General features: G+C 49.6%; 12 protein-coding genes across 12 annotated transcripts, besides 3 other annotated features; 5 read left to right on the top strand and 7 right to left on the bottom strand.

The window, feature by feature from the left end:
• Positions 1-362: 362 nt before the first annotated feature.
• FPSE_03967 (uncharacterized protein) lies at positions 363-739 on the top strand (the record flags this gene model as incomplete). Its single annotated transcript, XM_009257085.1, has 4 exons — positions 363-396; positions 460-485; positions 556-660; positions 716-739. 4 exons carry the CDS (start codon positions 363-365, stop codon positions 737-739), a joined length of 189 nt encoding a protein of 62 aa, XP_009255360.1.
• Positions 740-1,373: 634 nt separating this feature from the next.
• Positions 1,374-1,893, top strand: FPSE_03968 (uncharacterized protein; the record flags this gene model as incomplete). Its single annotated transcript, XM_009257086.1, has 2 exons — positions 1,374-1,616; positions 1,666-1,893. The coding sequence occupies 2 exons, from the start codon at positions 1,374-1,376 to the stop codon at positions 1,891-1,893; spliced, it is 471 nt and encodes a 156-aa protein (XP_009255361.1).
• A 531-nt stretch (positions 1,894-2,424) lies between these two features.
• FPSE_03969 (uncharacterized protein) lies at positions 2,425-5,186 on the bottom strand (the record flags this gene model as incomplete). Its single annotated transcript, XM_009257087.1, has 6 exons — positions 2,425-2,919; positions 2,966-4,268; positions 4,314-4,533; positions 4,579-4,837; positions 4,880-5,005; positions 5,049-5,186. The coding sequence occupies 6 exons, from the start codon at positions 5,184-5,186 to the stop codon at positions 2,425-2,427; spliced, it is 2,541 nt and encodes an 846-aa protein (XP_009255362.1).
• A 1,433-nt stretch (positions 5,187-6,619) lies between these two features.
• Positions 6,620-7,400, top strand: FPSE_03970 (uncharacterized protein; the record flags this gene model as incomplete). The annotated part of the gene is made up of 3 exons (XM_009257088.1): positions 6,620-6,890; positions 6,994-7,277; positions 7,323-7,400. 3 exons carry the CDS (start codon positions 6,620-6,622, stop codon positions 7,398-7,400), a joined length of 633 nt encoding a protein of 210 aa, XP_009255363.1.
• Positions 7,401-7,611: 211 nt separating this feature from the next.
• Positions 7,612-8,257, bottom strand: FPSE_03971 (uncharacterized protein; the record flags this gene model as incomplete). Its single annotated transcript, XM_009257089.1, has 2 exons — positions 7,612-8,104; positions 8,151-8,257. 2 exons carry the CDS (start codon positions 8,255-8,257, stop codon positions 7,612-7,614), a joined length of 600 nt encoding a protein of 199 aa, XP_009255364.1.
• A 779-nt stretch (positions 8,258-9,036) lies between these two features.
• Positions 9,037-9,057: a microsatellite.
• Positions 9,058-10,294: 1,237 nt separating this feature from the next.
• Positions 10,295-12,194, bottom strand: FPSE_03972 (uncharacterized protein; the record flags this gene model as incomplete). The annotated part of the gene is made up of 3 exons (XM_009257090.1): positions 10,295-10,415; positions 10,463-12,054; positions 12,105-12,194. The coding sequence occupies 3 exons, from the start codon at positions 12,192-12,194 to the stop codon at positions 10,295-10,297; spliced, it is 1,803 nt and encodes a 600-aa protein (XP_009255365.1).
• Positions 12,195-13,739: 1,545 nt separating this feature from the next.
• FPSE_03973 (uncharacterized protein) lies at positions 13,740-14,179 on the bottom strand (the record flags this gene model as incomplete). The annotated part of the gene is made up of 3 exons (XM_009257091.1): positions 13,740-13,770; positions 13,818-13,876; positions 13,925-14,179. The coding sequence occupies 3 exons, from the start codon at positions 14,177-14,179 to the stop codon at positions 13,740-13,742; spliced, it is 345 nt and encodes a 114-aa protein (XP_009255366.1).
• Positions 14,180-14,838: 659 nt separating this feature from the next.
• Positions 14,839-14,862: a microsatellite.
• Positions 14,863-15,179: 317 nt separating this feature from the next.
• Positions 15,180-15,343, bottom strand: FPSE_03974 (uncharacterized protein; the record flags this gene model as incomplete). Its single annotated transcript, XM_009257092.1, has 2 exons — positions 15,180-15,234; positions 15,306-15,343. The coding sequence occupies 2 exons, from the start codon at positions 15,341-15,343 to the stop codon at positions 15,180-15,182; spliced, it is 93 nt and encodes a 30-aa protein (XP_009255367.1).
• An 801-nt stretch (positions 15,344-16,144) lies between these two features.
• FPSE_03975 (uncharacterized protein) lies at positions 16,145-17,113 on the bottom strand (the record flags this gene model as incomplete). The annotated part of the gene is made up of 2 exons (XM_009257093.1): positions 16,145-16,791; positions 16,840-17,113. The coding sequence occupies 2 exons, from the start codon at positions 17,111-17,113 to the stop codon at positions 16,145-16,147; spliced, it is 921 nt and encodes a 306-aa protein (XP_009255368.1).
• Positions 17,114-18,747: 1,634 nt separating this feature from the next.
• Positions 18,748-18,816: a microsatellite.
• A 65-nt stretch (positions 18,817-18,881) lies between these two features.
• On the top strand, positions 18,882-20,534 carry FPSE_03976 (uncharacterized protein; the record flags this gene model as incomplete). Its single annotated transcript, XM_009257094.1, has 3 exons — positions 18,882-18,908; positions 19,282-20,181; positions 20,229-20,534. The coding sequence occupies 3 exons, from the start codon at positions 18,882-18,884 to the stop codon at positions 20,532-20,534; spliced, it is 1,233 nt and encodes a 410-aa protein (XP_009255369.1).
• Positions 20,535-20,946: 412 nt separating this feature from the next.
• FPSE_03977 (uncharacterized protein) lies at positions 20,947-25,373 on the bottom strand (the record flags this gene model as incomplete). Its single annotated transcript, XM_009257095.1, has 4 exons — positions 20,947-21,425; positions 21,478-22,894; positions 22,940-23,250; positions 23,297-25,373. 4 exons carry the CDS (start codon positions 25,371-25,373, stop codon positions 20,947-20,949), a joined length of 4,284 nt encoding a protein of 1,427 aa, XP_009255370.1.
• A 657-nt stretch (positions 25,374-26,030) lies between these two features.
• On the top strand, positions 26,031-27,818 carry FPSE_03978 (uncharacterized protein; the record flags this gene model as incomplete). The annotated part of the gene is made up of 1 exon (XM_009257096.1): positions 26,031-27,818. The coding sequence occupies one exon, from the start codon at positions 26,031-26,033 to the stop codon at positions 27,816-27,818; it is 1,788 nt and encodes a 595-aa protein (XP_009255371.1).
• Positions 27,819-27,934: the final 116 nt, after the last annotated feature.

The raw sequence follows: 27,934 nt of genomic DNA, 5'->3' as shown, positions 1-27,934 counted from the left end.
CCCTCAAAACACAAAGACATCCATCCATCGCGGTTTCATAAATGACGTCACCCAGCTCACCCAGCTCACCCAATCTCAATCAAATGATCAATCATTCAAAAGCAGCAAAGTAAATCGTAAATACTCTCAAATAGAATATCCATCTCTATGCGACATCTTTCTGTCCATCTCGCTGTCAACTACAAACTCCTCCCCAGTGTCATGACCCACCTTACATAAGCAACCAATCGGACCCAGTTATTCCGAGGGCATCAGTTCACGTGAGTCTTTCCGCCCACACACTTCGCCATTTGCCAAATTCCCCCAAATCTTACCGCGCAGCCGTCGACTCACCATCCACATCACCAAGCAAATCATTCACCATGGGTAAAGTTCACGGATCTCTCGCCCGTGCCGGTATGCCACCCTCGTCCAAAGCGTCATCGCTTTATTATCTTTAGATTGCTAACATTCTCGCAGGCAAGGTCAAGTCTCAGACTCCCAAGGTACGACGACTCGAATAAACACCAGCCGAAAACCCCGACGAAAAACGATCACTAACCATCGGTCCAACAGGTCGAGAAGCAAGAGAAGTCCAAGGTCCCCAAGGGCCGTGCTCTCAAGCGCCTCAAGTACACCCGTCGATTCGTCAACGTTACCCTCACTGGTGGCAAGAGAAAGGTGAGCAGATTTGAGAACCGACAGAAAGATCGGTTAACTGACGACGCCGACACAGATGAACCCCAACCCCGGCTCTTAAACGATTGGTTAAAAACGACAATATGTGCGGAATCGGGAATGTTGGCTTGCGGACCACAACAATGGTTGACTTCACTCAGTAATGGGATGATGGATTGGGTCGGGTCGCATGGATAGGCTGAGCCCCCTTATGAATTAAAAAAGGAAATGGCAAAGAAGCGCTACGACCCTACTCGGCGTCCGGTGTCAGTTGTCAAATGCAACAACATTTGTTCGCACATTGTGCCGCGACGTGAATTTTTGTCTACGGTGATATCTCGAATGGTCTGCTTGGTGTTGGGCTGTCGTAGAGGATTTCTGGGGGCAAATTCGGCGAGTGACTCACGCCGACGGATGACATCTACGATTCTGGTGCCTCAGGATCGCAACAAACCTTGTTCAATACCACGGTCATCGCGCTACTGATTCCACGTAAAGCTGCATCTAAATGTAATTCCCAAACGTAGCTTCTTCCTGAAACATAGCTTCCAACCAGAATGCTTGATATTCCAATAGAAAGCCGTCAATTGACCAACTGCCATCCATGCACGTCACGTGATATGAATTCCATATTGAACTCTGCCAGGTAGCTTCCATCACCAAAGCATCAACTCTACTCACAACCCCCAATAACGCTACCAAATACTACAGTCACAATGGCCGATGTGGAAATGGACGTCGACGTCGAGGCGGGCTCTCCCCCTCCCCCCGCGCGCAACGAATCCGACATGCAAACACACACCAAAGCCACAGCCGTCCGCTCCATCGAAGGCTGGATCATCATCGTCACAAACGTCCACGAAGAAGCCGACGAGGAGACCCTACAAGATCTCTTTGGAGAGTACGGCGAGATCAAGAACATGCACCTGAACCTCGACCGAAGAAGCGGCTACGTCAAGGTAAGTCGGGCGCGAAGCAGAACAGGAACAATTGCTGATAGAGGTGAAGGGATACGCCCTGATTGAATTCACAACACTCGAAGAAGCCCGAGCTGCCATCGATGGCGCGAATAACCAGAAGCTACTCGAGCAGACTATCTCGGTGGACTTTGCTTTCGTGCGGCCCCCACCTGGTAAGCCTGGTCGTGGAAGAGGCGCCGGTGGACGAAACCGAGGACGAAGCAGGAGTCACAGCCCCGAGGGCAAGGATGAACGGGCAGGCGACGAGCGGGATTGAGCGAGTAAAACAGAAAGAATAAGATCAAGTCGCGACGATCAATGGCGGACGAGGCACGAGAGAACCGTTGGATGCAGAATCGCCGACGTGCAAGGTCAAGTGGGAGCACGTTGGCAGTGTAATGTTTATACATGAGGTATGTCTGACCGCTTATCTGCGTGGTTCTGGTCTAACGTGTACTCTAGATCAACCAGAATGAAATGCGACACTTGGCCTAGGTATATCTCAAGGCATTGTATGGAACGAACACAATGGCTCGCCTACGTGATATGCTTATATGATTCCCATTCGTTTGGTAGGCTGGTGTTGGAAACTTAACAGGGTACAGATCACATAAGCAATAGCAATACAATCGCAAAATGCACACAATATTCCAAGCTTGAATGGATGATATCTAACAATATCTCTCTACCAAGCTAAACATGCGCGGCGGTCGCAAAGTTCAGAAAACCCAAGTAAACGACTCCTTCACACTGAACCTCGTCGATCGTCTACACGATTAGCTTTGTTCTTTATCGAGACAACCGAAGCTTACCTGATATCTGTACTCGACGCTCCAATCAACACCTGGAAAACTCCCTCCTCGGCAATCCATCCTGGAACAGTCTCGTCGTAGTACCCAACAGCATACTTGTCCAGTTTGATGCTTATGTGCCTCGTCTCGTCAGCTTCAAGGTATACCTTTTCAAACGCCACGAGCTCCTTCTCAGGTCTTGGCAATCGACTCTTTTCGTCATGTACATAGAGCTGCACGATTTCTGAACCGGCGCGTGATCCAGTGTTGGAGATGGCGAGGGTTATCGTGATCTCCTCATTCGGGGTGAGGGTTCTTGTTGAGATTTCGGGCCGGCCGTACTCGAATGTTGTGTAGGAGAGACCATGGCCGAAAGGAAAAAGAGGCTCGATCTTGGCGTGGTCGTAGTGTTTGTATCCTATGTAGAGGCCTTCACCGTACAGAACTTTGTGGTTTTCGCCGGGCCAGGTGTGCCATGCTGGAGTATGCTCTATGCGTTTGGGAAACGTACTCTGTTGCAGTTAGTCCACTATTCCCAATTCTAGACGTTTTACTTACTGGGAGCTTCCCGCTGGGGTTCTCAATGCCAAACAAGACATCGGCTAAAGCATTGCCTGCCTCTTGACCCTGGTACCAGCCCTGGAGAATGACAGGTACCCGATCAACCCATGGCATATGCACCGGACTGCCAGACTGGTTGACAACGACTGTGCGCGGGTTAGCCTTGACAATAGCCTCGATAAGTCTGTCCTGGTTTCCATCAGCTGGAAGATCCATCGTCTGACGATCATAGCCCTCGGATTCCCACTCAGCATCCACACCAACAATGACAACCGCGACATCTGCATCGCGAGCTGTCTCGACGGCCTGTTGAATGTAATCCACCCTGTCTTGCTCCTTGAACCCAATGCGACAACCACCGTACTTGTGCGTGATGCCAAACTGCTTCTGCTTGGATATAGGACGTAGTTCGTTGGTCATCTCCACGCGCAGCTCAACGGCCTTGTCGGCTTCCATGTCGACGTCGACGAGGTAGTCAATCGACCCGTCAAACATGGCTTCGCCTTCTTCAGTCCAGTCCCACAGATCGAGAACCTTGTTTCCGTCAACGAATAATCTTCCGGGACCGACACTCATGAAGCTGATGGTGTGCTTCCCTGTTGTTTTGGGCGTCAGATATGTAGTCGCCACAGCAGACCACTCCGGCCCGACCTGGTTCAAAGGTGCTGAGTCCCAGAGGAAGAGATCTGTGTTTGTTCGACGCTGCTTCACCACGGGACTGCCCTCGAATTTGTCGCCTGCGAACCAGTCTATGTGGACACCTGGCTTGCCTGACTTTTCGGTGCAGTACTCTGACGCGACAGGGAGCCATTTGTGGATATGACAACCTTGAGCAAACGATACTTTTTGCTGCGACGCTTTTCGTATACTGTCTAGCGGAATGGTGTTGTAGTACGGGTTCAAACTCGCGCTTCCACCACCACCAGCAATGTGACGATTCGCGTTGGGTCCGATGACAGCGACTTTGGTACTCTTGGGACACAGTGGAAGAATACCGTGGTCATTCTTTAAAAGTGTGAGTCCTTCGTGACCGGCTGCTCGGATTAGTTGGCGTGTTTCTTCACGGTCATCTTCGCGCTCTGGCTGCTCGGGGGACATGTCGCCTCCCTTGAGTCGCTCTACCAGCGCGAGAACGTTTTCTGCTGCTTGGTTGATAGTCTCGATTGACATGCGGCCTTCGTTGACGGCTACGATGAGCTTGTCGAGACGCCATTTCGGGGAGTAGGGGAATTCGATATCGCAGCCTGCTTCTACGGAGTCGACTATTGAGTTTACGCCGCCCCAGTCTGAAACCACGGTTCTGCAGCATGTTAGATGATTCTTGATAGTATTTGCAGGTTCTTACCCCTCGTATCCCCATTCTCCGCGAAGAATATCCTTGAGCGTGTGCTTGTTCATATCTGCGTGGACGCCGTTGATGAGGTTGTACGACGACATTACAGCCCACGGATTAGCCTCCCGAACAGCAATCTCGAACGGTTTGAGATAAATCTCACGAAGAGGTCGCTCAGTAATGAGCGAGTCTATCGTGAGTCTGTTGGTCTCTTGCTCGTTCCCAACGAAATCTGTCAACTGTTAGCACATCCTCAACTTCACATCGAAAAACATACGCTTGATGGTCGCCGCGACACCTCTATCCTGAAGACCCTTGATGTACTGCGCCGCCAACTTTCCAGTAAGCAACGGATCTTCTGAGAAGGACTCAAAGTTTCGACCGCCGAGGGGATGGCGATGCATGCAGACCGTTGGCGCCAGAAGCATCTCTGCTGATCGGGCGCGGACTTCCTGCGCTAGATGCTGGCCGACTTGGTACAAGAGGTCTTTGTTCCATGTAGCTGCGAGGGAGATACCGCAGGGGAACAGTGCGGCCTGCGATGTTAGTTACGCTCATGGTATTGAGAGACGACTTACCTTTGTACCGCCGACAAAAATACCGCCGCGTGCGCCATTGGGTCCGTCTGTTGTTTTGATAGAAGGAATGCCTTTCTCAGGAATGGCTTTTGTTCTCCAAAAGTCAGCTGCTGTGAGAAGTGAGACCTATAGACGTTAGCTGGTAGACACACACAAGGTCGAGACGCACTTTTTCCTCCAAGGTTAGCAGTGACAGCTTCTCCTTTGCTGCAGAACGAGTATCTCGTAGATACTGAATCTTTTGTGGAGGACTACATGGAGGAGAGAACTCAGTGTCTGGAGTTGAAGGGGCGTTTGACTCGTCCATTGTGTTGCTAGTGTGCTGATGGGTAGAACTGCGCGTCAGATAGCCAGAACTGTGTGTCCGATAGCCTAAATATATTCGAGATCTAGGTCTCTTATAACGGGTTAAATAGCAACGAAACTAAAGTAAAGAAGGGCAAGTCGAAGCGAGGTCAAGGTTACAGTGCACCAGAAATGAAGAGCAGGAAACAGTGTCAACCTTGGCTTCACTTATACGGGATAACGCAATCAAGTAGGCACGCGGCACGTAAAGTCATATGCTATCTTCATGACCGAGGGATAAGCATAAGGCTCGGGGAATAATGTACGACAGCTGCGCAGTAGTAAGAGGCAAGGATCGTGGTCCAAGATAAGGCGTTTCTTTTTGGATAATGAGCAAATGAGGTGGTGCATTTAAACGGCCCGGCTGAAGTGAGCCCAGTATAATGTAAGACAAGATAAGGTCATCTCTATCTTGTCTGAAGCAAAGACGAGAGACAAGGACGGGGGAAGTTGGCCGGTATATACGGACCGTGAGAGCGACGTGGATTAGATTAAACGCCGGGGTCCCGGGGGACGTCTCTTGATTGAATGGTGATAAATATTACAAAAGAGCAATGAGTTGCACGGTAGCCTTGTCGTTTATTGAGACAGACGCTTGCTTTGTAGTCTCATCTTGTCCCCTCTCAACAAGGAGGAATCCTTCTTACCGCTGTTCCCCCAAGACAAAAACCCGACAGCCTGGGAAGCAAATACGACAAGGGTAAGAAGTAAGTGACAGAATCGGGAAATAAACCTGTTTCAGCGGCTATCCGGGCCGGTGATCCCAGTCTGTCGGCCGGAGCGTACCGGCGGAGCCAAGATGAGCGAGAGCCGTAGGAAACAAAGAGGCCACTTCTCGTAACTAGGGTTTATCATGGAAATAGTAATAAATAGACACTTTCGTTTCGTTGCAGTTGCCAGATGTGGAAAGCTCGGCAGATAGCTGAAAGAGGAGGGACTTTTTACTCATGATGGAGTGTCCGATGCTGAAAGGGGGAGATTCTAGAAGAAGTGCCGGGGAGTTGTGCATGCATATGTAAGTAGATCATGTATTGCCTGTTGTGTTTTAGATGCATGGAATGTCGTTGAAGGCTATTGAACTGTATCATACCTCTGTCTGTGTTGTGAACACGAACGGAACAACTCTAGATTTGTAGCACAGTCAGATCCTATATACACTATTGCTATTAGTCAATAACTAACTACTTATAAGTTCTGTCTTAGATCCCCGGACTTGTGGACTATGGGCCCCGTGTCCGGCTAAGAGGGGCCGGCTCGGCGCTCGGAGCCTCCGCTTGTACACGCCGATATCCGCACATGGTCATCCACGATTGACACTCCTCATCTTCTCTTTCAACAAATCTCATAGAAGATAGTTCTTAGCGGTCAAATACACTCTTATCTAACCCCTACAACATGCTACGCCCCTCAAACATAACCCGCTCAAACTCAGAATACTCACTCCAAGACCTCGCTAGACCACGCTCTCGTCTACGCCATTCCCAGTCCTGTTCACGCAACGAAAGCGAAGATGAATCCCATCCCCGAAACAGCAACGGAGAGACACGCACCGCAGTGCCGCAAGGGGTTGTCCCTACACACATCAAGACAGGGACGAGCCTGGGAAAGTTCTGGAAAGACTATGTTAGCTGCGAGGTAGACCTCTCAGCGTCGAGGGATCATCTGGGTATGTTATCGTCCGGAGGAATAGGAGATTGGAGGAAGAACTCGATCCACGTCGTCTAGTGATGTAGTATCGATGGGTTTCAGTGCATCTAACATGCTCACAGCAAACGAAAGGACCTTTCTAGGGTATCTGCGCACCTCGGTTATGATGTCCATGGTGGGAACAATGGTCGCTCAGCTGTTTACGCTCAGTCACGAGGGCCATCACGCAAAGACCTTTGGCTATTTTATCACGGGGAAACCCCTAGCCTTGACTTGTTACGGCTTCTCCATCGGGACGATTCTTTTGGGCGCGGTTCGGACGTGGAGGCATCAGAGGATCATGATGAGTGGGAAAGCGTTGGTTGGGGGGTTTGAGATTCATGTTTTGGGTATATGCAGTATGACGGTATGTTGTAATCCCCTTGATGAGGTATGTGGCTAATGTGTAAAGTTGCTTTTGGTGTTTTTCTCTTTTTTGCTTAGTATTGATATTGTCAAGGATGGTGCACCTATGACTACGACTCTTTGAGGGCACGCGACACCGAGGAATAGCGATGAATAATTTATACAATGGAATAATACCGACATAATAATGAAACATACAAACAACTGGTAACTATCCCCTCTTTTGCTCATCCGCTTTCCTCTTCTCCCCCCTACGTCTTGGCCGATCCTTAAAGATACGAGGCCTCTTGGAAACCTTTGACCTGATTTGCCTACACTTGTTAGTATTAAACCGACTAAAGGAACAGAAACTCATACTTGTATCGCTTAGAAGCAGCTTTGTATTCGGCAATAGCCTCCTCGTACCTCTCCGTATCGTCACCCATAGGCTGTGAATCAACAGACAACGCAAGCTCAGACATGTCCGAGCCCGAAAAGATATTTTTGTTTCCGCTTGTATGAGAAGAGTTGGCTGTTGGCTTGGGAGTGAGTGCAGGCTGTAGCACTGGAGTGTTTGGTATCTGTGCTGAGACAAACTCCCAACTACAAGTCCCTGCAGGGGAAATATCCTTAAGCTCGGTATGTTTGTACTGTTGTGAGGCTGTACCACTGAGTCTCATCATTCTGGACTCGTGGCTCTCGTTGCATCGAAGATAGACATCCATTGGCGCAACGACTGAAGGCGAAGATGCAATACTGGGTGTAGGGAGCGTCGGCCCATGAAGACTGGGTTCATCGAATATCCCAAGATCGAAAGAGAAGGGGGATTTGACACGCTCAGGAGTATATCTGTCACCACGTTAGTTCCCTTTCCCCAAACAAGACCAAGACATACCTTTTATAAGCACCGTCATCAAGACTAATACTGCTATCCCTACTAGCCACACTCTCAACTTTATCAGTCGACGAGCAACAGCCTCCAACACCAGATAATAAATCCATAGTAACAAAATGCATTGACAAGTAAGTCTGAGAAACTGATTGACCATCACATCATGGCGAGCTGACAGCTAGTTATAAAGCTTCCAATGAAACAGGGATTCCTCCCCCTCCCGCTACCGACACAAAGGACGACCCGAGTATCTGGTTCGAGTGCAAGGCAACTAAACTCGTCAAACGGCCACCACACCCACTCTGTCCCAGCAATCCGGGCCCCATTAGCTGCACCGGAGTCACATCCGGTTTCCGGGGGCTGTAGTTGTCTCTAAGCTCGGGCTTCCCGTTCACCCAGGGATTTGGTAAACGCAGGGGGGATGTCTCATTTTGGCAGCATGTCTGGCGAACCTACGACGTACGTGTCTTGGTAAAGGAAATATGTCTCATCTTGGACATAAGCACCGCGTCAAGTCAGACGGGCCTTTTATCCACGTTTAGATGTCACAGACACTTGCAACAAAATACAATTCCTGCAACTACCTTCCCCCCTCGGAAACCCATCCCAACGGACTGGGAAAAAGAACCCAAGCAGTCGGTAAGAAAGGGGTGTGGACCACCGATCTAAATCCTGCCAGCCTGGTAGGGCCTGTATTACATTTGAGATGTCATTGGTTGAGGCAATGTCTTGAACCAACAGCCAACACCGCTTGTTTCACTGATGCGGGTTTAGGTTTGCAAAAGGACCTTGAAAATGGGGTATTGCTTGCTTTTTATGACAGGATATCGGGAACTAGTATTCAGCAGGGGCTTCGGATTTATATAAGCGATATGATTGTTGACAAGGCTGTGATGTGATGTGATGTGATTCGGCATATACCTCTGTATCAATGCATGAGATACCTCGCTTCCATGTCACTCAGCAAATGCCACATAATTAATTCCCTCTACTCGTCATCACTCGTCATCCCTCTATCATTTCCCATCCCAAGATATCCCCTTTTACTCGCATCTGCACAACCCACTCACACTCCCTCCGTCACATCTCCAACCCCCCGGGCCTTACATTACAATCCCTGCTCCCATCATTTGGGGGCCTCAAAGCCTAAAATCCCCTGCTCTCAGCTCTTTTGGCCCCCAATTACCACATGTCAATTGGAATCAGTATGTTTAAGACGATATTCAAGAAGAAGGACATCGAGAGGTTGCAGTATAACTGGAGTAAAGTTACAGAATTGTAAATTGAGGGTTGAAATGAGACGATTCTGCCTGTTATCCTTGTTATTCGCAAAGAGAAATGCTTGCGGAGTATACTAAATAGGAATAATTCTTGGAGTGAAGTGATCTACAAGCCAATGGGAATAAGAACAATCGCACTTTAACACACCGCCAGTTCAGATTGCTGTAATAGAAACACTTGTTTATTCTCTATGCTCTGTCTAGTCTCAGGGTACAGGAATAAGTAGTCTAAGAAGCACAGTCTTAGTAGTATAAGCTGACCTGCTAATTTCGTCCCTCATGGTTCGGTATTTGCCGAAGCCCGAGCCTTCTCAGTAGAGCAGCTGCATATAGGTAATTGATCGTGACCCTGCGTACTGCCTAGGACTGGACTATCTATTGGTTTCAGGTCTTGTAATCCCAAAAGGTTATTTCCGCCAGGCCGCGGAGACAAGGCGTTGTCGTTGAGCCACCTATCAAGGGAGTAACCTTTTGGGACTACAACGACTGGCTCAAACGAGAAATGAGGATGTAAGTCTGGACGTAACTAGACCTTTATTCCAGACGTTAATGATCGTATGCGCCCCCTTTGCCAGAGTCTCCGTCGACAGTCGCCGCCGTCTTTTGTCAAGTGTCAAGACGACGACAAGTGACCGGCACAGATATACTACGTCTTTCTCACTCATGACTGGCTTTCGCATCTTAGGCTCAAAGTTCAAATGGAAACCAGTATCTCCTGAAGTATATTTATACGTCAACATGTATAAACTCATGCTAAAATACCACCCTTAAAAACGCCAAAGAAATGCCTACAAACGCCAATTGATGCCTCTCCAATTTGTAATCATCATATAAACAGTAAATAAAAGCAATCGCATTTGTACACCTTCACAGCTCATCCTTGCCCAGGTCAACGTTGGGGAGTCCAAACGACCACACTCGTGGACCAACAGGAAGACCGACCCAGAGGCGGAAAAGACGCCAAGTTTCGTATTTAAAAATGGCCCATCTGTAATTGTTAGTAATTGAATGAGTTAGGACGGGTATAAAACTTACAGTGTTTTGGGGGTGCGCATCCAGCCGTTGAGAATGATGCGCAAAACAGCCTTGAACTGAGCGAATTCATGTTCAAGGTGACCCATCATGGACTCCTCCTCGGGGCCCTTGGCACGTAGCTCGATAAACTCCCTCATGGCATCGTCAATCTGGTCATTCTCCGCAGCCTCGGCTTCAAGCTTTGCGCGCAGTCTGTCCGTTTCAGTGGCCTCGTCGAACTCTTTTGCGACCTTTTCGTTCTCAACCTTGGCTTCCATCATTTTACGGAACTCGCCAATATTGTGGAGAGAGCTGCTGATACGAGCGTACGTGTTGAAAAGAGCGACAATCTCAGTGCGCTGGAGATGAGGGACGTCCTCGTTGTTGTTATCCAGTTCGAAAAGGATCTTGAGAGCTGTTCCGTAACCAGCGGTTTGAAGCTTGCCCCAGAGACGGCACTTGTCGCAGCCAACACAGTCCATAAGACGACTAACGTTACGGAAGCGATTGCGGAAATCCTCCTTCAGAGACGGGCCCTCGCCGTTAACAAACATGAGACTCTCGTCAAAGATTTGAGGAACACTAGCGGCTTTCTCAGTGACTTCAAGGACCTTTGCGCGTGTGGCAGCGTCTTCGGAGGGATCACCCAGACAAAACTTGTACTCCTCCTTCTGGAGGTACGGGCTAAGCTTGGCGATGGCGCGGGTCATGAGTGCATAGTTAAAGTAGACGTTTCCAATACGATCGGGGAACTTGTGCAGACGATGTTCGTAGCAGCTCAGGTTGGGCGACCACTGTCCGGTAGTCTGGTTGAGGAACTCCCAGCACAGATGGGTGCTGATGCTGGCGTGCATTCCCGACATGACACGGTAAAACACACGCTTCTCAAGACACTCATCCTCAACCTCGAAGCCAGTGTTTGCGACAAACGGTGTGTTGGGGTTCTCCTGGCGCCGCTCCTCAAGCTGGGCCTGGCGACCAGCCGCATCGAGGATCTGTTTAAAGTCTTGAGCAGCAGGACCGTGCTGCCATCCAGACTGACCGAGATCGGCAGACTTGGGGAACGAACTCTTCTGGAAGCAGTTTTCCCGGTAGACGGCGTCCCAGACCTGCTTGGCGCCGTCGCCAGCGTATCCAGTGAATCGTTCGGGGTTTCGGACCAAGCTCACGTAATCGCCCTTTGAGCTAGCGCTTTCGTCCTCAGGGACACAGTAGTCTCGCTCGTCGCATTCGTCATCGTACTCAAAGACACAGCTCTCGCCGACGTTTTCACCCAAAAGACCACCGAGGGGTCGCTGGGGGTGCTGGCGCTGGGCTTTTTTGCCGGGGTGCTTAGCACGAGGGCCTTCGAGTTTGCCTAGGGCGTGGGCGCGCCAGATCTCGGGGATGTCTTCTTCGTTGTCCAGAGTTTCGACGGCGCAGCCGATGTTGCCGCACATGCCATTCTCGTCATCCCAGAAGGGACATTTCTTGTGGAAGAGGTTGACTCGGTAGTGGGAGAAAAAGTCGGTGTTTTGGGTGAGGTCGTCGATGGCGGGTTTGGTGTGGAGGTTCAGTTTGTCGAGGGTGGAATAGGAAGCGCAGGCGTCGCCAACGATGGACTTTGGTGAGATCTGTGATATGTCAGCACTGAAGCTTTGGTGTGGCGGAAGGATAAACATACATGGCATTCATCATTTGAACTCTCGCAAGAACCCGGTGCAGCCCATAGAGCAAACACGGAGAGGTAAAACAGCCTGCTAGCAGACTTCATTGTAATTCGAGAGCGCCCAAGCAGCGACCGATGCGATAGTAGATGTGAGACTGTAGGTATAACAATTTTGCGGACGACAGTGAATCAATCGCCAGCGAGTGAAGGCGATCAATAGTTATAAGCTTTCGAAAGAAAAAAAAAAGAAAGTTGAGCACTTGTTGTAGAGTTGACGTTTTAGAAGAAGCGACGTATCAAGGTAAGATAAAGTGGGTTGACGGCTTCGGCGGGCGGCGATGAAAGTGCAACACTTGTCTTGAAGGGGAAAGGTTGCAAGTCAATTTATCCAACGGTACCTTAATTTAGTGCTTCTTGTCGATTGCATGAATTAAAGACAATGGAAGACAGTTCATGCAGGGAATGAAAGATGTTGAATGATAAATAAACAAACTCGAGCTTACAAAACTACATAACAGAAAAAAGGAAGAATACTAAGTACAAAGATGCCACGCTGGCGATATCATGAGGCGAAGCAATGCATCTAGAACTGACCATCGATTGCCACTTTTAGATGCTCCGTCAAAGATGACAGCTATTCAATTTGAGTCTGAGGTCATGGTCATGCCCATGCATCTAGGCACTAAACTAGGCCACCATATCAGACCATCTCATCTGCCGGAACTGCCCATCATGTCTAATAATATCTACTGACTGTAGTTGTGTCTTTAACGATAAAGACAACTGCTCGTACAATGACTTACAAATCATCCTATTCCAAGACATCCAACCAAGACCCTCGTATGACATCTTCTATCCACACTAAATTGATTCACAATTGTGGCGCTTCAACAACAGTTACAGCCACAAGCCATGAGGCCATACTCACTCTGCAGTCTGCATAGACCATTGAATCCTAAATCAGTCGGTTTCTAATCTTCATCATTTCTTCTGCATCTATCTGCTAGCTTAATTAAGCCCTGCTCTTCCTCGTAAAAGGGTATCACTGAGCACATCTTCCTTTTCATCCGCGCCAAGATGCGATATACTCATCATCTTTTGTCCCGATAGAAGAAAATCCCAGTCGCCTCCAAATCAGAGACATTGAAACAAACACGTTGGATAAAGAAAAATAAAAAAGTTGAAATGCCCAACCAAACCAAACACCGACGCGGCGCGTTTCCCGGATCGTTCCAGATCCAAACTCCATATTATAATGTACCCCATGTCTTGGTTGTTGGGACATGCACATGCATGGGCGGATCCAATTTGTCGACCTGATCCATCGCGAGCAAGATCCCCTTGCGCTCGCCCTGTCGCCCAAACAACCGTCTATACGTCATACACTAGACATGGACCCAAGAGACTGGTAAGAGACCTCCCTTGACATCTCGGGGGTAGCTGTGGAAAGGCCAAAACACTGTATGGGACGTTTGCGAGCGTGTTGAACCATAAAAGTCTCTTTGTTTGCTTTCTCTTTATATCTCAACAGACCGAACAATCGCGACCATGAGCGAACTTGCGTCTAGGATCCGTGTGGCACCGAGGGCTCCGTGCATAAATATGTATGGTACATTAAGGGGGGAAATCTGAGTCGTGGGGATCTGTCGATTACTGAGGTGGTTGGAAGTTGAGCGGTCGCCTGGAAACTGTTAGCTGGAGGCATGCAAGACTACCGTGACGACATACTTGAACAGCAGAATGTGTGGTTCTGGCTCGTGGACTTCGTAGTGTTCCCATCCTAGACTCTGCGCGATTGTTAGTCCTGTCTAATTGCTGCAGTGGCAAGGGCGTACCTGAGTAATGCCAAGAGCTCGCCATTCCTCCTCCCACAAGAGCTTGAGGGTTCCCTTTGACGAGTCGTGGTAGTCTTTAGGGATAGCCTTGAGCATGGCTTTGGGGAGCTGAACGTGACGGTACTCGTATTCGCTGTCGGAGTATCTCGCCGAGTAGTGGATTGAGTCGATAAACTCCTCCACGCGGGCGCGTTCCGAGTCTGAGAGAGGCCGAGGCGCCTTATTCCGGCGGGTGGTGTCGATGTCGAAAGGCATTTTTTCTGTGGTTTTTGTTGTTTATTCGAGTTTTGACGAGGGAGGGGGAGAGCAGAGCTCCAAATTGTCGAGGGTGCGGGGAGGGGCACAAGAGCTCGGCCGATCGATTGGTGAGGGCGGGTCAAAACAGGTTCCTTCGGCAATAGAGCGATTCCTTTCGATGTCGCGATTCAGCTCGGATTGTGTTGGTGAGAGGCGCGATTCGGTACACGCAAAAATCTGAATGTTGTTTTGGATGTCACGCGAGATCGGCAGAGTTCAAATCTTGCGCAGCGCAACGCGAGGCTGGGTTGGGTCTTCGGAGGCGGTCAAAGATTTCCCGGGTTAAGGAACTTTGATATGGAGACGAGGGGTCGTCTACAAGCGGTTTGGCCAGGGATCGCTTCAGAAGAAAGCTGCTGAAGGAGTCGAGTCGATGGGAAAATGTTAGAGTCAAGAGTTTGAGAAAAAGACAATGATGTATCTTTGACGAAAAGACCAAGATATTAATGTCCTTGTGGTGGAGGTGAAGGAAGAAAGATGGGATGGGGGAGAGAAAAAAGAAGAGAGGAGGAAGATGGAGGAAGTAAAAAAAAAATGGTGATGGTGTTGAGGACGACTTTTGTTTTGCGAGGCCTGAAATGGAAGGCAAGGCAAGACAAACAGAGGAGAGCAGAGCAATGAGATGGGATGAGATGAGATGATGGCTGATACAACAGTGCTCACAGGGGAAGGAGCCTATCCAGACTTGGCTGGATCCCTAATTTGGGGGACGATTACTGGCTACTGGGTGATTTAGTGGGGTAGATTGAGTTTTGGTTTTGGAGGGGCAGTCGAAAGTAAACAAAAGATTTCTATTGTATCACCTAAGTTTATCCATCTCGCCTCAGCAACGACTCCCTTGAGTTTGTAAAATCTCTAGATCACGAATGAGCTTGATGAGAAGTCAGCCAATCTTTGTTTGGCTTGGCTACAAGTCTAATAATACTTCCTCGGGCAACCAATGGCTTCTTTTTTCTTCTCATGTCTCTGATAAGCTGCCCTTGAATGATCCAACATTTTGTTGTCCTTTTATTCTGCAACAAGTCATAGCTCCTGTTTACTCTATACAAAACTGTCGTGCTTGTCGTCTTTGATTATTTATTACCCCTCCAATGCAACATTGATCGACGGCATGATGCTCATTTTGAGGGTTAATGACAGTGACAGGGATCTCATTCAGGGACCTAACGACCGTTTGATCTTCCAAACAATTCCACGACCACCGTTATCAGCCTCATCCTTAACCCTTGATCATAGGGTGCATTTTATACAATCAATTCGCTGTTAGACTTTAGAAGTCGTGAGACACCACCAAATACAATCATTTATACTGTCATGCAGGGCATTATGTTGCGGTACCAAGTAAACTCATACAGATACGCACAAAATAACATCAAATAATCATGACATTTTTATTCTCCCTGATACCATGTATATTCTCTCATTGAATGCAAAACCGTTGAGATCAAAGCACGTGGCTCCCACATTTTACATTTGTTTTATTATCATCTTCCCGTGTCTCTTGCAGTCTCATTCATCCCTCAACTGCTCAAACGACAGCTACCCTAGGTAGGTAGAGTGAGTCTGCAAAATGGCCTCATGTTGCATTCCATGACGTTCAGCTGCTGTACCCTCTTCTCAGCTCTCGATTCCCTCTTCAATCCATGCCACGTCATATGATGTCACTGTATTTCCTTTTCACCTCCGAACAATCCGCTTGACTAACGTTGCTTTTGATGCTTAGTCCACAAGTTCCGATTCGCAACTAATTCTTCTTATTAGACCCAACAAGGTTTCAAATCTCGGAATGGTCGCTGGTGGCATAGCAACCCGCAAGTTCCATTGACCCCGATATTCTGGATCTCATCTGTCAAGTTCATCCGGCTTGCTCGGACATTTCGGCAGTATGTATTAAACCTACAGTCAATGACGTACAATGGAATATCACGACTTGAGAAAAGATGTCGACTTGGGTGCACCGCTTCGACCTGTCTTAAGCGCAATGTGATTCACGACATTTCCAATCTTGACCTTGACGCCCGGCACGCTAATCTCCAACTTGCGTATATCGTCAAACTTGGACTGTTTAAAGAGTCGCAGCGTCTTGAGCGACATGTCATCCCCTGGTAAATGAAACGTCCACCCGATGGAGACGTGGAACGCACCCCCGACTGGCTCGTCTGGAGATCGTGCATACAACGATGGCAGTCCAAACTGTGCTGCTACCGAGTTGCTCCGTAATAGCAAGCTGGTAAGTTCTGGGTTCAAAGGCTTGGTGTCGGGACCGCTTGCAACCCGGAGGATAAGAAACGTGCGGTCCGAGTCTGGCGATCTAAACCATGCGAGGCTCTGGGGCTTGACGGTGAAGGGTGCGATGCCGCTGCTGTTGAAGGATTCTGTTATCTTATCTAGGAACTCGTCTTTGGCACTTGTTGTGAGTGATAGCGGACGAGATAGGCTGATGTGAAGTGGTAGAGGTGATCCCAGATCGCTGGTCAGGAAATTAAAGAGCTTGGTGTCACTCGACACTTGTTCTTCAATGTCGGCGATAAGAGTGGTGAGAAGTCCATGCTGTTCGGTAGATGGATGCCCTGATGAATTAGCTGTGCGTTCAATGGGTCTCATGTACGACAACTCACACTCGGTGTATACATGACTGGGCCAGTTGCCAACTACATGGGGAATATGACGCTTCCGGCCCTGGTGCAGACTCGGATCATCAACGACACTTTGTCGAACAGTGGAAGCATACAGATCATGAAAGGTATCAGGCAAGGGCGGCATAGAAGAAGCACCCGCAGCACTATCTCCGTCTGTACTCCGGGACGAGCCGTCAACCGCTTTACGGCGTTTGACAGGTTGCGTATCGGGCTCCGAATCGGACCCGGAGGAAGAGTAGTCGACGAGAGCCATTATTCCGTGGAACTGTACGTCATATAGACGTAATTTGTAATGATGTTTTTTATTAGTTGTTCAGACGGGTAAACGGCCCTTTGTTGTCTGCGCGTCTGGAGTGCGCGTTTGATCATGGCTGAGAGTGCGCGGCAATTATTCCCGTAGTGGGGTCAGTAACGGTGGTTGTCAGTAAAGCGGCTGAAACTCTGATGATGACGATTGTTCATTAGTCTCTTTATCTGTAGGCATGTCTGATGTTATTTGCTGATAAAAATATGATCACTAGCCTTGGGACTGACGTTGAAAGGTTTGTCATGGCAAGATCCGATATCTGCTGTTGCTGATCAATTGGAATAGGGTAGCAATGGGACGTCATGGCTTATTGTTGCGTCAGTTGCGGGCCGCGCAAGCAAGATTTAGGTGTGATATCACAGATAGAACAATGAGAAAAATACAGATTAATTGTTTCGATAATCAATGTAGATAATTATCGTGGGCAATGAATAACCGTTTAATAGCGGTCTGTTAAATATCCACTGAGCATTAATTCAGCCTAGAGAGGGTCTGCCAGCTGTCACCCGTTTCGGGGGGGACCGAGCGTTACTGTATCCCAACTTTTAATTTAGCCTCTGTGATGGAAAGTGACTCGATTGGAGAACAACGCCGTCGGACTAAAACGTCCAGGTTTGGTCTGGTCAGGCCAGGTCCCTACAAGCAGTAGCGAGAGAGCTTAGACCTGGACCCTGTACATTGCTGCATTAATGCTCACCTGACCTGACCCGACAAACTGACGAGGCTCTCCTTGCTGTTTTATTTCTTTCTTCATGCTATTGTCCATGCTATAGATTGTCTGTCTGCCAGTTGTCTATTGTTGAGCTTAAATCTCGTGTTGGCTGACGTTGTCTACTTCCGAGACTGCCGCGATTGGAAGACACGACCAGACAAAAGGGGATCGGATCACAATGGGCGAGACATGACTGATGGACGCGAATGACTGAGGATTGACATGCGGGACCTAGCTAATGTAGAGCCCGGTCAGTTGGTGGATGTGACAACTGCCACACCAAACCACACCTAGAGGTGCAGTATGTACTGTAGCTTCTCCATGTAACGTTAGTACCGACTTCGGTACTCCCGTTTAGACAATTTGACTGCAAGGGACTTGTAAGGCGCTTGGGTTCAGTCTCATCCGTTTAACGAGGCGTCGATAGCGTCCGAGCCAAAGACGAACGAAGCGCCTAGAATTAGAATCCGCATCACGGGAGCTTTGCTCACCCCGCTATGGGAGGATTGTGAATGGGCGCATGATGGGGATGGAGGGGGGACGAGACCGCTCTAACTCGAGATCTACATCCATACAACCCAGGACCTGTGCCTTACCTTGCGCATGTACCTAGACTCCGGGTCCTAGAGCAGCTAGAAAATGGAGAGCTTCTCTTTTTTCCCTTTGGGATCATGGTGGGTGCCATGCCGTACCTTCCCTAAATAAAGAGGCTGCATGTCCTCCCATCCATCCCACCGTTTTACTTCTTCTGTTCTTCCATCCTACCCTCTACTGTCTTACACCAAACAATACACCAGACAACATCTCTGTCGCGGAACAAAGACAACCACGAATAGACACTGCATCGCAAGCCCCAATAAAGAGCAGTCATCGCATCTGTCCGTATCGCACCGCATTACATCGTACCGCAGCATCGCAACTACAATCGAATCGCTTCATTCTTCGACCACTGACAAAACAACAACGACTTGCGCAACTCGAAACAAACAGCCCGTCGCCACGATGACGGACACCAGTGACAAGCAATGGGTAAGTTTTGGACCCTTACCTGAGCTAAAGTGATACCCTTGTCTCCCACCATCATGGCCCATTCTTTTGTTCGTTCCTTGGTTCAAGCGCTTCAGGGTCCGCTCCCTAAACCAACGTCATCCCAATACTCTTCAGTGATGGAAAAAAAGACGTCAGCAAAAAGACCCTTATCGCTATCCCCTGTGTTGGTCGCCTTGCGTCAATGTCGATCACAAAGATTGGCGGCTGCTTGGCCGTTTCTTGATGCAAGCCAAGTAACCAACCATGCTTACTTGGGTCATGCCACAGCCCAAAGTACACGCAAGCCTGATGACGTTCCTAAAAACACACCACTCATCACTCTATTTAATCATCGTCTAACATTGACTTCTAGGCCAAGGCTTATCTACTTGATCCATTAAACGAACCTGAACCAAACCAAGACACCGGCATTGGTAACCTTTCAGCTCAATTCCGCAGCTATTCTCTTGAGAGCTCCAACTCATCTTCAAGCAAAGACAACCCCAAAGACCACGAGAGCAAAAACAAGCATCGAAGCCGTAAACATCGTCACGGAAGCTATCCTACTCCTCCCACATCTGCCAGTCCAACTCGCGACAGCTTCCACTCTTCCAACCCCTTCTCAGACGCTGCAGCTTCGCGACGTCAATCATCTGTCCCCTCGGTCTCGATCTCTCCCCCAAACTCTCCTCCTGGCCCGGCAGAGTCCAACCCGTTTAATATTTCATCCGTCAACCGCTCGGCCAGCGCTCGAGTTCCTGCCCATCGTAACCGACCTCAGGTTCAGCACAACCGCAGCTTTAGCGCCAGCAACTGCGGAGTCTCTCGTCAACGCTCACTGAGCCAAAGATACCCAGGCGACATGTCTCACCGTCCCCTCGACATCCTTAGAAAGGAGGCTCGCGCAGCTGATCGCGCCCCTCACCTGCGACGCAAGCAATTGCCCATGACTGACACCATTGACGCTCTCGATACTATTGGTGGAACCTATCATCATGGCGGTCCCTATGACGCAACTCTCGCAAGCCGCAATCGCAACAAAAAGTACTCGCCCGTCGCAGCTGTAGAGGAGTCTAACCGAGAAGCTCTCCGTGCGACACCAAGAGAAAACATTCAAGACTCCCTCAAGAAAAAGATGCCTCTTCAGGGTACTGCCGTCATTCCCAGCGGCGAGCGGGACTTTAGTGGAAACACCATCAACTATGAGGAGGGTGCTGATCTCATGAGAGAACCCGACGCCATGGGTGGTGCGTACAAGCGTTGGGATGGCATTGTAAGTATTTCCGAGACAGATTTGAGAACCTTTACTAACCCCCACAGCAATACCATCCTGATGACCTCAAGGGCAAGGGTGAGCCTTCTTACACATATGAAAAGGACCTCAAGGAGCACAAGCGCAATCGTGGTGGACCCGCCGAGTATGAACTCTCTTCCAACATGGGAACCAGCACACGTCCTGCTTTTACCCACAACAGAAGCTTCAGCGAGAGCCCTCGAACAACCCCAGAGTACTCAAACGGCACCGACATTCGTCGCAACAACTCTACAGGTCGTCACAAATTGAGTGACGGTCTGCGAAAGCGTTTCGGCAGCATTCGACGCAAGAAAGTTGGCGAGGTTCAGTAATCGGCTCTAAAATGTGTATTTTGTTTCATTAAGCTTGGGATGGCGTTGAGGGTTTGTTTGGCGAAAGTTTTATACGCGCTGGGATTGGAATGATACCGCATGTGTATATGATGGATTGGGTGTTATATATGTATCGGATACAAACTACTGATATGATTCCTGGTAAAGGGTTCGGGAAAAGAATGTTTTATACCTGCTTGCTTTTGAGATGCTGATAGACATGTACAGTCTAGAATACAGCTAAGTTATTCTCATAAAATCACAGTATTTATAGAAACAGAGAAGTGTTTCTTGCAACATAGTTCTATTGTATTCAGTTTGTAGCATGGTGAAGATGTTTTGTTGTAACATAATTCTATTGTGACTTCCCCAGTATTAAACTACTTATCTATGCCTCTATTCACCGTATAAACTAAAAGTACGACATGCCGCTCCATCCCAACACACCCTCCAACTCCTCTCTCAGCTCCTCAACACCATCATACCCGCCCTTACCAGCAATCTCAGCCCTCTTTGCAGCGCTCAACTCAGCCCACCTCGCCAACACGGCTCCATCAACAATCGCTCTTCCACCCGCTGCCTCAACACCTACAGTTCGCGTACCAACGGGCAAACGATGGGCCTTGGCGTTTAAGCCACCGTGCGGTGTCAGGGCGGGGAGGAGCTGGTTCGTTACAGATAACAAACGGCGGTATGCTGTCTCGGGGAGCGGGATCAGGCTGGATAGGTGGCCGGAGGAGGATGCGAGAAGTAAAACGTGGGGAGGGTCTTGGGGGGTTGGATGGCTGGGTGGTGTTGTGCGTGGGAGGAGAAGAGTTGTGGATGGTGGGTTAGGAGAGACGGAGAAGGATGTGCGATGGAGAAGGAGGTGGCCTTGAAGAGATTTGGGGTCTGTATTTTGTTAGCATTCTTTTCATGATCGATAGGAAAGTTTTGGACTTACGCTCGGGGTTGAACTCGAGAATGTGCAAATCACCATCTACATCCGCCGCGACAATAGCAAGATCATCTCCATCAGGGAGGAAATCCGCCACCACAACTGGTAACCGGCCATGGCTCTTACCCAAGACCTTGAAAGTATACGGCTCCTCAGTGTAACCGGCAAACCACACACCCTTGAACGCATCAGCCATGAGACAAAGACCTGTGCGAGAGAGTTCGCGCGCGCTGGAAACATGGCAACTCATATCGAGAAAAGCGACAGGCAGCAAAGATCCGTCCTCCTTGAGACCTCTGACCATGCACTTTTGGCCCTGGGCGACGAGCATGAGGCCCTGGGTTCCGATTTCGGAAATGGCTGTGACGCCGCCGCGGGGAATGTCTTCGCGGGCGATGGCTTTGAGACGTCTATTTGTCTCTGGCTTGCCGGGTTCGGGGATGACGGTTACGATGTCGTAGACGTGGACGCGGCCACGGATGGGGAGGTCTTCGCCCTTTGACACGGCTGTGCCAACTGCGACGAGGAAGCGACGCTCTTTTGTATCTTCTGAAACTTCGAGGTGGAGCGTCTTCATGCACTCGATTGATTCGCAAGACTCGAGCTCGATGTCGTGGATGACGGTCCAGGTGATGGGGCTGATGAGCTTCAGGATGCCGCGGGGCATGGTTGGAGGGAAAGAGAGTGTTTCCTTTGCCCACTCTTTATGATAGTCATCGTCTTTGGGAAGTTCAAAGGGTTCGCTTGTCATGCAGCCTGCGATGTATGCACCGGTGGGTTGATGGTATGCGATGCCGCGAACGTCAGACCCCAGAGGGACTTTCTTGACCGAGATGCCGAGTTCGGTAAAGTTGGTATCGGACGGAAACTGAGTGACGCGCGCGATGCCCTTGTCGTCCGCGTAGATGAAGCCGCGATCGCAACCCTCTGTGTGGAACGAGCTCATTCCGCGGATACCGAGGCCTTGAAGACCGATGACACGGGGAATGCTCTTGCTGGACTTGAGTACGAAGCTTGGAGAGGAGCCGGGGAGGAAGACGGTGCTGTAGCCGTTGATGTTTGCGCATCTGCGCATGGGCATGAAACGGGGTTGCTCGACTTCGTCGTCTTCTGTTTGAGCGGGTGTTGTGGCTAATGTTACGTTGGACGTTTTTTTGAAGCTGAGGGCGGCAGATAGGTTGCTTTCGCCGCCTGGTCTGACATGACGAATGGGTTCGTAAATGGTGAGGTCGTCTGTTTGGTTGCGGAGGATGAGATATGGGGATTGGGAAATAGTGTCGCCAAGGTCGGCTACCAAGATCTCGCGCAGAGTCTCCTTTGCCAGACCTCTTCGAAGTGTGTAATCGGCTGATAAATGAGGGGGCACGTAAGAGAGACCTTCAGCAACGTAGACGGGCTTTGAAAGATCAGGGAGAGCGTACACCTGTCAAGTCAGTAGCTGAAAATTAGAGCAAAGGTGAATACTTACATGTAGCGCACCAGTAGAGCTGAGCAGGAACATCATAATCTTTTCAGTCTCGCCCTTATCGCTGGCACTGAGTTGGAAAGCGCCCTTTGTATCAGCATACAAACATCCAGCATGCCACTTTGTGTTTTGCAGTGTAGCATCCATCTTTTCCACCTCTTCAAGCTCATTGTTGCTGTCGATTTGTGCTAGTAAAAGACTGCTATCATCGCGGATGAGGAGCAGGTAGGGATCAACAATGCTGGCACTTGTGACTCTTGGTTCCGCGCCAGTCTCCTCATCGAGCATAGGCAGAATCTGAGTAAGTCCAAGATCTGGAACAATCAGTATGTGCAGTAATCACTTGGACAAAAAACTTACCTCCATCGTAGGATCGAACCTCGGACTTGAGAACCTGAATAATCCTCATCTGCTTTCCCATTGTCCCAGCCTCAACAGTAAATCCAGCCGCAGGGTCGAACTCGGTTTCCTTAAGCGTTTCGAAACCCGCACCGGTAAGAGCATACACGTCTGATGTCTCGTAACCGTCGAGATCGACCTTTGCCACAATCATATACTTATCGTGTTGTCCAAAAGTCTCATACTCATCGCCAACACCAGCACTTCCTCCAAGCGCTTTGGGTAATGGTTTCTTGACAGACATGGTCCAGAATCCTCGAGCCTCTGGAAACTCGAATCGTCCAATGATCTTGGGCTGGATGTTACGGTTGAGAATGGCTAGCGATCCAGCCTTTCCTCTTCCGACTATGCACGCAAGATGAAGATCCGATACAACACCATCCGACAGAGTCATCTCTTCGCTGTCGGGAAGGAATGATGTCTTTCCAGGAGTCAGATCCTTGATGGGTGCAATACTGAGCAGTGTATCGTGTATGCGGAAGCTCAATTCGCCTGATCTGCCACTTCCGTTGAGTGCCTGAGCTGGCTTTGCAGCCGCAGACTCTGTACCGTAAAGATCATCGTCCTCGTCATCGTCATCTTCAAGATCTAGCTCGTCCACGTCAAGCGCAATGTCTGTATCAATTAGACGAGGTTTCCGTCTCTTTTCTTGTCCCATTTTCCTTGTCCACCCCAAAACCACAGAGTCGCCCATCTCACTGCCAACAAAAAAGGCATTCTTTCCAAGCTTGGATGCTGTGGATGCTCGGCTCTTGAGGACATTGCCTCCGTTTTCGTCTGTGACCATCTTGACGCTCAGTCCAGAGACTGTTCTACCATCGATGAGGAACGAAACTATACCAATCTGGCCATCGTTGAGAACCAATAACAGCTCGCCGTTTTCGATATGCAGTTGCTCAACAACACAGTGCTCCAGCCGTAGGTTCAAGTCCGCTTGATCTGTCAAGCTAAACGATGTAATCTGTCGCGCCATTGAGTTTACGGCAACACCATTGGCTTTGCCCGACTGATCAACATGGATCAACTCGTTCTCTCCGATGAGCAAAGCACCACCAACCGGCGCTGGCAAAGCGAGAATCTTGAACAAATCTCGAGGAAGATCGGTAACTGACAAAATAGTCGTTGAAGCTCGCTGTTGCAGGTCTAGCGTAAACACCTTGTACGTAAGATGATCCTTCTGACCCAGGGAGTGCGCGGGTTCCTGGCTGGACGACAAAATGCCAAATGTCGGTTCTCTATACTCATGCAGAAAAGCAAAGTGCACCGGATGAAGGAGACTGGGATCAAGCAGCGGCAGACGGAGGACAAAAGATGGTGTATACGGTGGTTCTACTGTGTCGCTATCTCCATTGGCGACTGTAGCAGTCTCCTTGACAGGTCGTGGCCCGTCGAGATCCTCATCCCAATCATCCATCTCCAAGTCTTCTTCCGCCTGTCGGAACGGTAGGATTGCAATATTGCGCGAGCCGAATTGAAAGGCTGCGCATCGACTGCCGGGGTCAGCCTCGAGGTAATTCGCATACTCGTCAAAAGAAACCTCCCATGGCGCACCATGTAGCTCCTCTTTTTCGTAGTAGTGGATGGAGATGGTCTCCAGGGTACTCTTCTCAGGGTCCCATACGGCCATGCACAGCTTGGCAGCCTTGTACGCTATCAACAGAGCTTCGCCTCCGCATTTCGAGTGCTTGGTCTTGACCTTGGCCAGACCTGTGACGGCACCGGAAAGAGGAAGCTCTGCGACAAGGACCAGCTTTGTGTTGTTTGTGCGGTCGGTCTTGACAATCATTGTCTCGCCGCCAAGAAACGAAGATTCAAGGCCATCGTCATCGTTTGCGCGGTGATCGAATTCAGGTTCAGGCTTTGTTGGAAGGGCTTGTTGGTTCTCGGGATCGAATTCGGCGGATATGGCCTTTGTAGTAAAGATTTGGAGTAGGGAGCCCTTTGCGACAACGAGATTGTTTGCTGTAGCCGAAGTGAGGGAGGCGGTCAAGGAGTGCGTGACAGCTGAGGGAGCTGCGAGCTCGGTGTAGGCCTGCATTTCAGCGAGACCATTCTTTTGCGGCTGGGAGAGAGGAATTGGGTTGTTTGACCGTTGTTACGGTTTCGCGATGGATTGTATTGAATTGACCCAAAAGAGTAGAGCTTGAGCTGCGGACGGATTATTAGTGACCCGTCTCCGGGGGAGCCTCTAGTGGTGGCCCCTAAGCTTTAGGCTACAAAAATAAATAAACTAAGAGCATCGCCTAAATGTCATAAACTGACCTACTAATTTCGTCTCTTATGCCCGGGCTTAGTGACCCATCCTCCAATACAGAACGTACATCCCCCTGTAGACTACAGCCAGTGGAGGCATCTCTAAAACAACAGGCATCCGAAGATCCCCACTTGAGCAACGCTAACGTATAGATTGCGTCACGAAACATCAACTGCTTGAGGTCGAGCTTTGAGCTAAACAATCGACGATCGAATCTTGTTTTCTTCCCAAGTTCCTCTCCTCTGATTGAGTAGAACTAATCACGTTGCTACACCGATTGATTCCGACGTCACCCTCGCTTGATAGATCTCCCTTTAAATCCCCGCGATCTGCCACCAACATCCGCCACGGTCGCGACCTGGTCTAGTGGCTTCACTCTACAACTGCATTGTTGATCTTTGTTTAAACAATCGTTAATCCAGCATTGCTACCGACTTCATCATGGCCCACGCAGGCCTCGTCCAGACCAGTTTGATCTGGGTCGCTTATGCCGTCGCCGTAGGCCTCTGCTTGATTGCTGCCATCATCACCACATTTACATGGCAGACTCCCCGTGAACGATCCGCTGTCGTCAGCATCGTCGCTATTGTCAGTTTGACTTCGTTGCTCGCAACAGTCCTATTACTTCCCGTCGATATCGCTCTCGTCTCTGCCACTACCTCCGCCACACTCGGTGCCAAGAAGGACTGGGCCACTCCCGAACGTGTCGACAACATCCTCTACACACTCAAGGTCGTCTACTACAGCTTGTACAGTTTCGATTCCATCCTCTGTCTCATCGTTATTCCCTTTGCCTACTTCTGGCATGAGGAGTACGACGAGATCGAGGTAGAAGAGGAGGGCCGAACGCTAGGCAGCCGCTTCCTGGCCGCAGCCAAGTACACCCTCTTCTTCGTTGCATTCGTCGTGGTTTTGTTCCTGTTAGGCTTCTTTGTCCCTGCCGCTGGCGACAGCTCCCAGTCACACTGGGATCTCGACTACTTCAAGAAGCTCGTTGCTCAAAACCATGGTGAAAAGGCCTTGACCTTTGCCCTGGGTCTTCTACTCACAATGGGTACACTGCTCTACGTTGTTTACACTGGTGCTGGCCTCGCTCTTCTTCCCATTTCCTTCATCAAGGCTGCGCCTTCAATCTCGGCTCCTCAACTCCATCAGTCAACCACTACCCAGTTGGAACAGAACCGTGAACGTCAGCGACAGATCGAGATGCGCAACGCTGGCCGACAAGAGGAAATGTCCCGAAAGGATCAACGCGAGTTGGATGCCCTGGTCAGAGAGGAACAGACATTGGTCCGACGTGAGAGACTCGCATCTGAAGCTCAAGGCGAAGGACGCAGCAAGGTCTACCAGGCTTGGATCAGGGTGTGCGCCGTCTTTCGACCTATTAAGCTCATCGGTGGAATCTTTTTAATGCTCCTTTCTGTTGTCATCTGGGTGTCTATGCTCATCACCGGTATTGACAAGGCCAAGAACTCGGTCTGCAAGCAAAAGTGCGGTTACATCCTGGGTCAGATCCATGTTTTCCAGCCCATGAACTTTATCTTTGTCAAGGCCGCCAAGGCTTTCCCTGTCGACTATATCCTGATGGCTCTGCTTGTGCTATTCTTCTTTAGCAGCTCCATCTCGGGTATCGCGACCGTGGGCATCCGATTCCTCTGGGTTCGCATCTTCCAGATTCGCAAGGGCAGGACGGCGCCTCAGGCTCTTTTGATTGCCACTGTCATGCTGGGATTGATCATTTTGGCTATGAACTACGGTATCGCTATGCTGGTTGCACCTCAATACTCCATCTATGGAACTCAGACTTTCTGTACCAACGAGCCCGCTCATCCCGGAGAGCAGCCCGACTGCAGCGGCCACAAAGACATGATCCACGCTTGTTCTGAAGCACTCAAGTACCAGCATGCCAAGGATGTCTGCACACCATCAGTGATGTCAACGTTTCTCAACCGCATCACCATCACATGGCCGTTCTTTGGTCTGGTTGACTTTTGGGCCCAGTTTGCCTTCCTTGGTGTGTTCCTTGTTGTCTTTGTCACAGCCCTCTTCCGTACACCCAAGCTCGACCTCTCTCAAATCGATGAGGAAGCCGAGGCAGATGAAGAAGAAAGCCTCCTCGCGTCTACTGGTAGACGCTTTGGTGCTACCTGGCAGGACGTCAGAGGAAAGGTCGGCACCTCAGGAAATGACTCTACGAATAACGGCAACGGATCACAATCTGCTGCTTGATTGGTTTCACGTATATAGTCGGATTAGTTCAGATTGATGGATGTTTGTTTTGGAAGCGCAACAAGTGATATTTCGGAGTTTGCGTTGACTGGTATATTTGGGTATCTGTCTTTACA

Source organism: Fusarium pseudograminearum, chromosome 3, assembly GCF_000303195.2.
Source record: "Fusarium pseudograminearum CS3096 chromosome 3, whole genome shotgun sequence".
Classification (NCBI taxonomy): domain Eukaryota; kingdom Fungi; phylum Ascomycota; class Sordariomycetes; order Hypocreales; family Nectriaceae; genus Fusarium; species Fusarium pseudograminearum.
The sequence above is the reverse complement of the archived record's forward strand: the minus strand, read 5'-3'. Positions and strand labels throughout refer to the sequence as shown.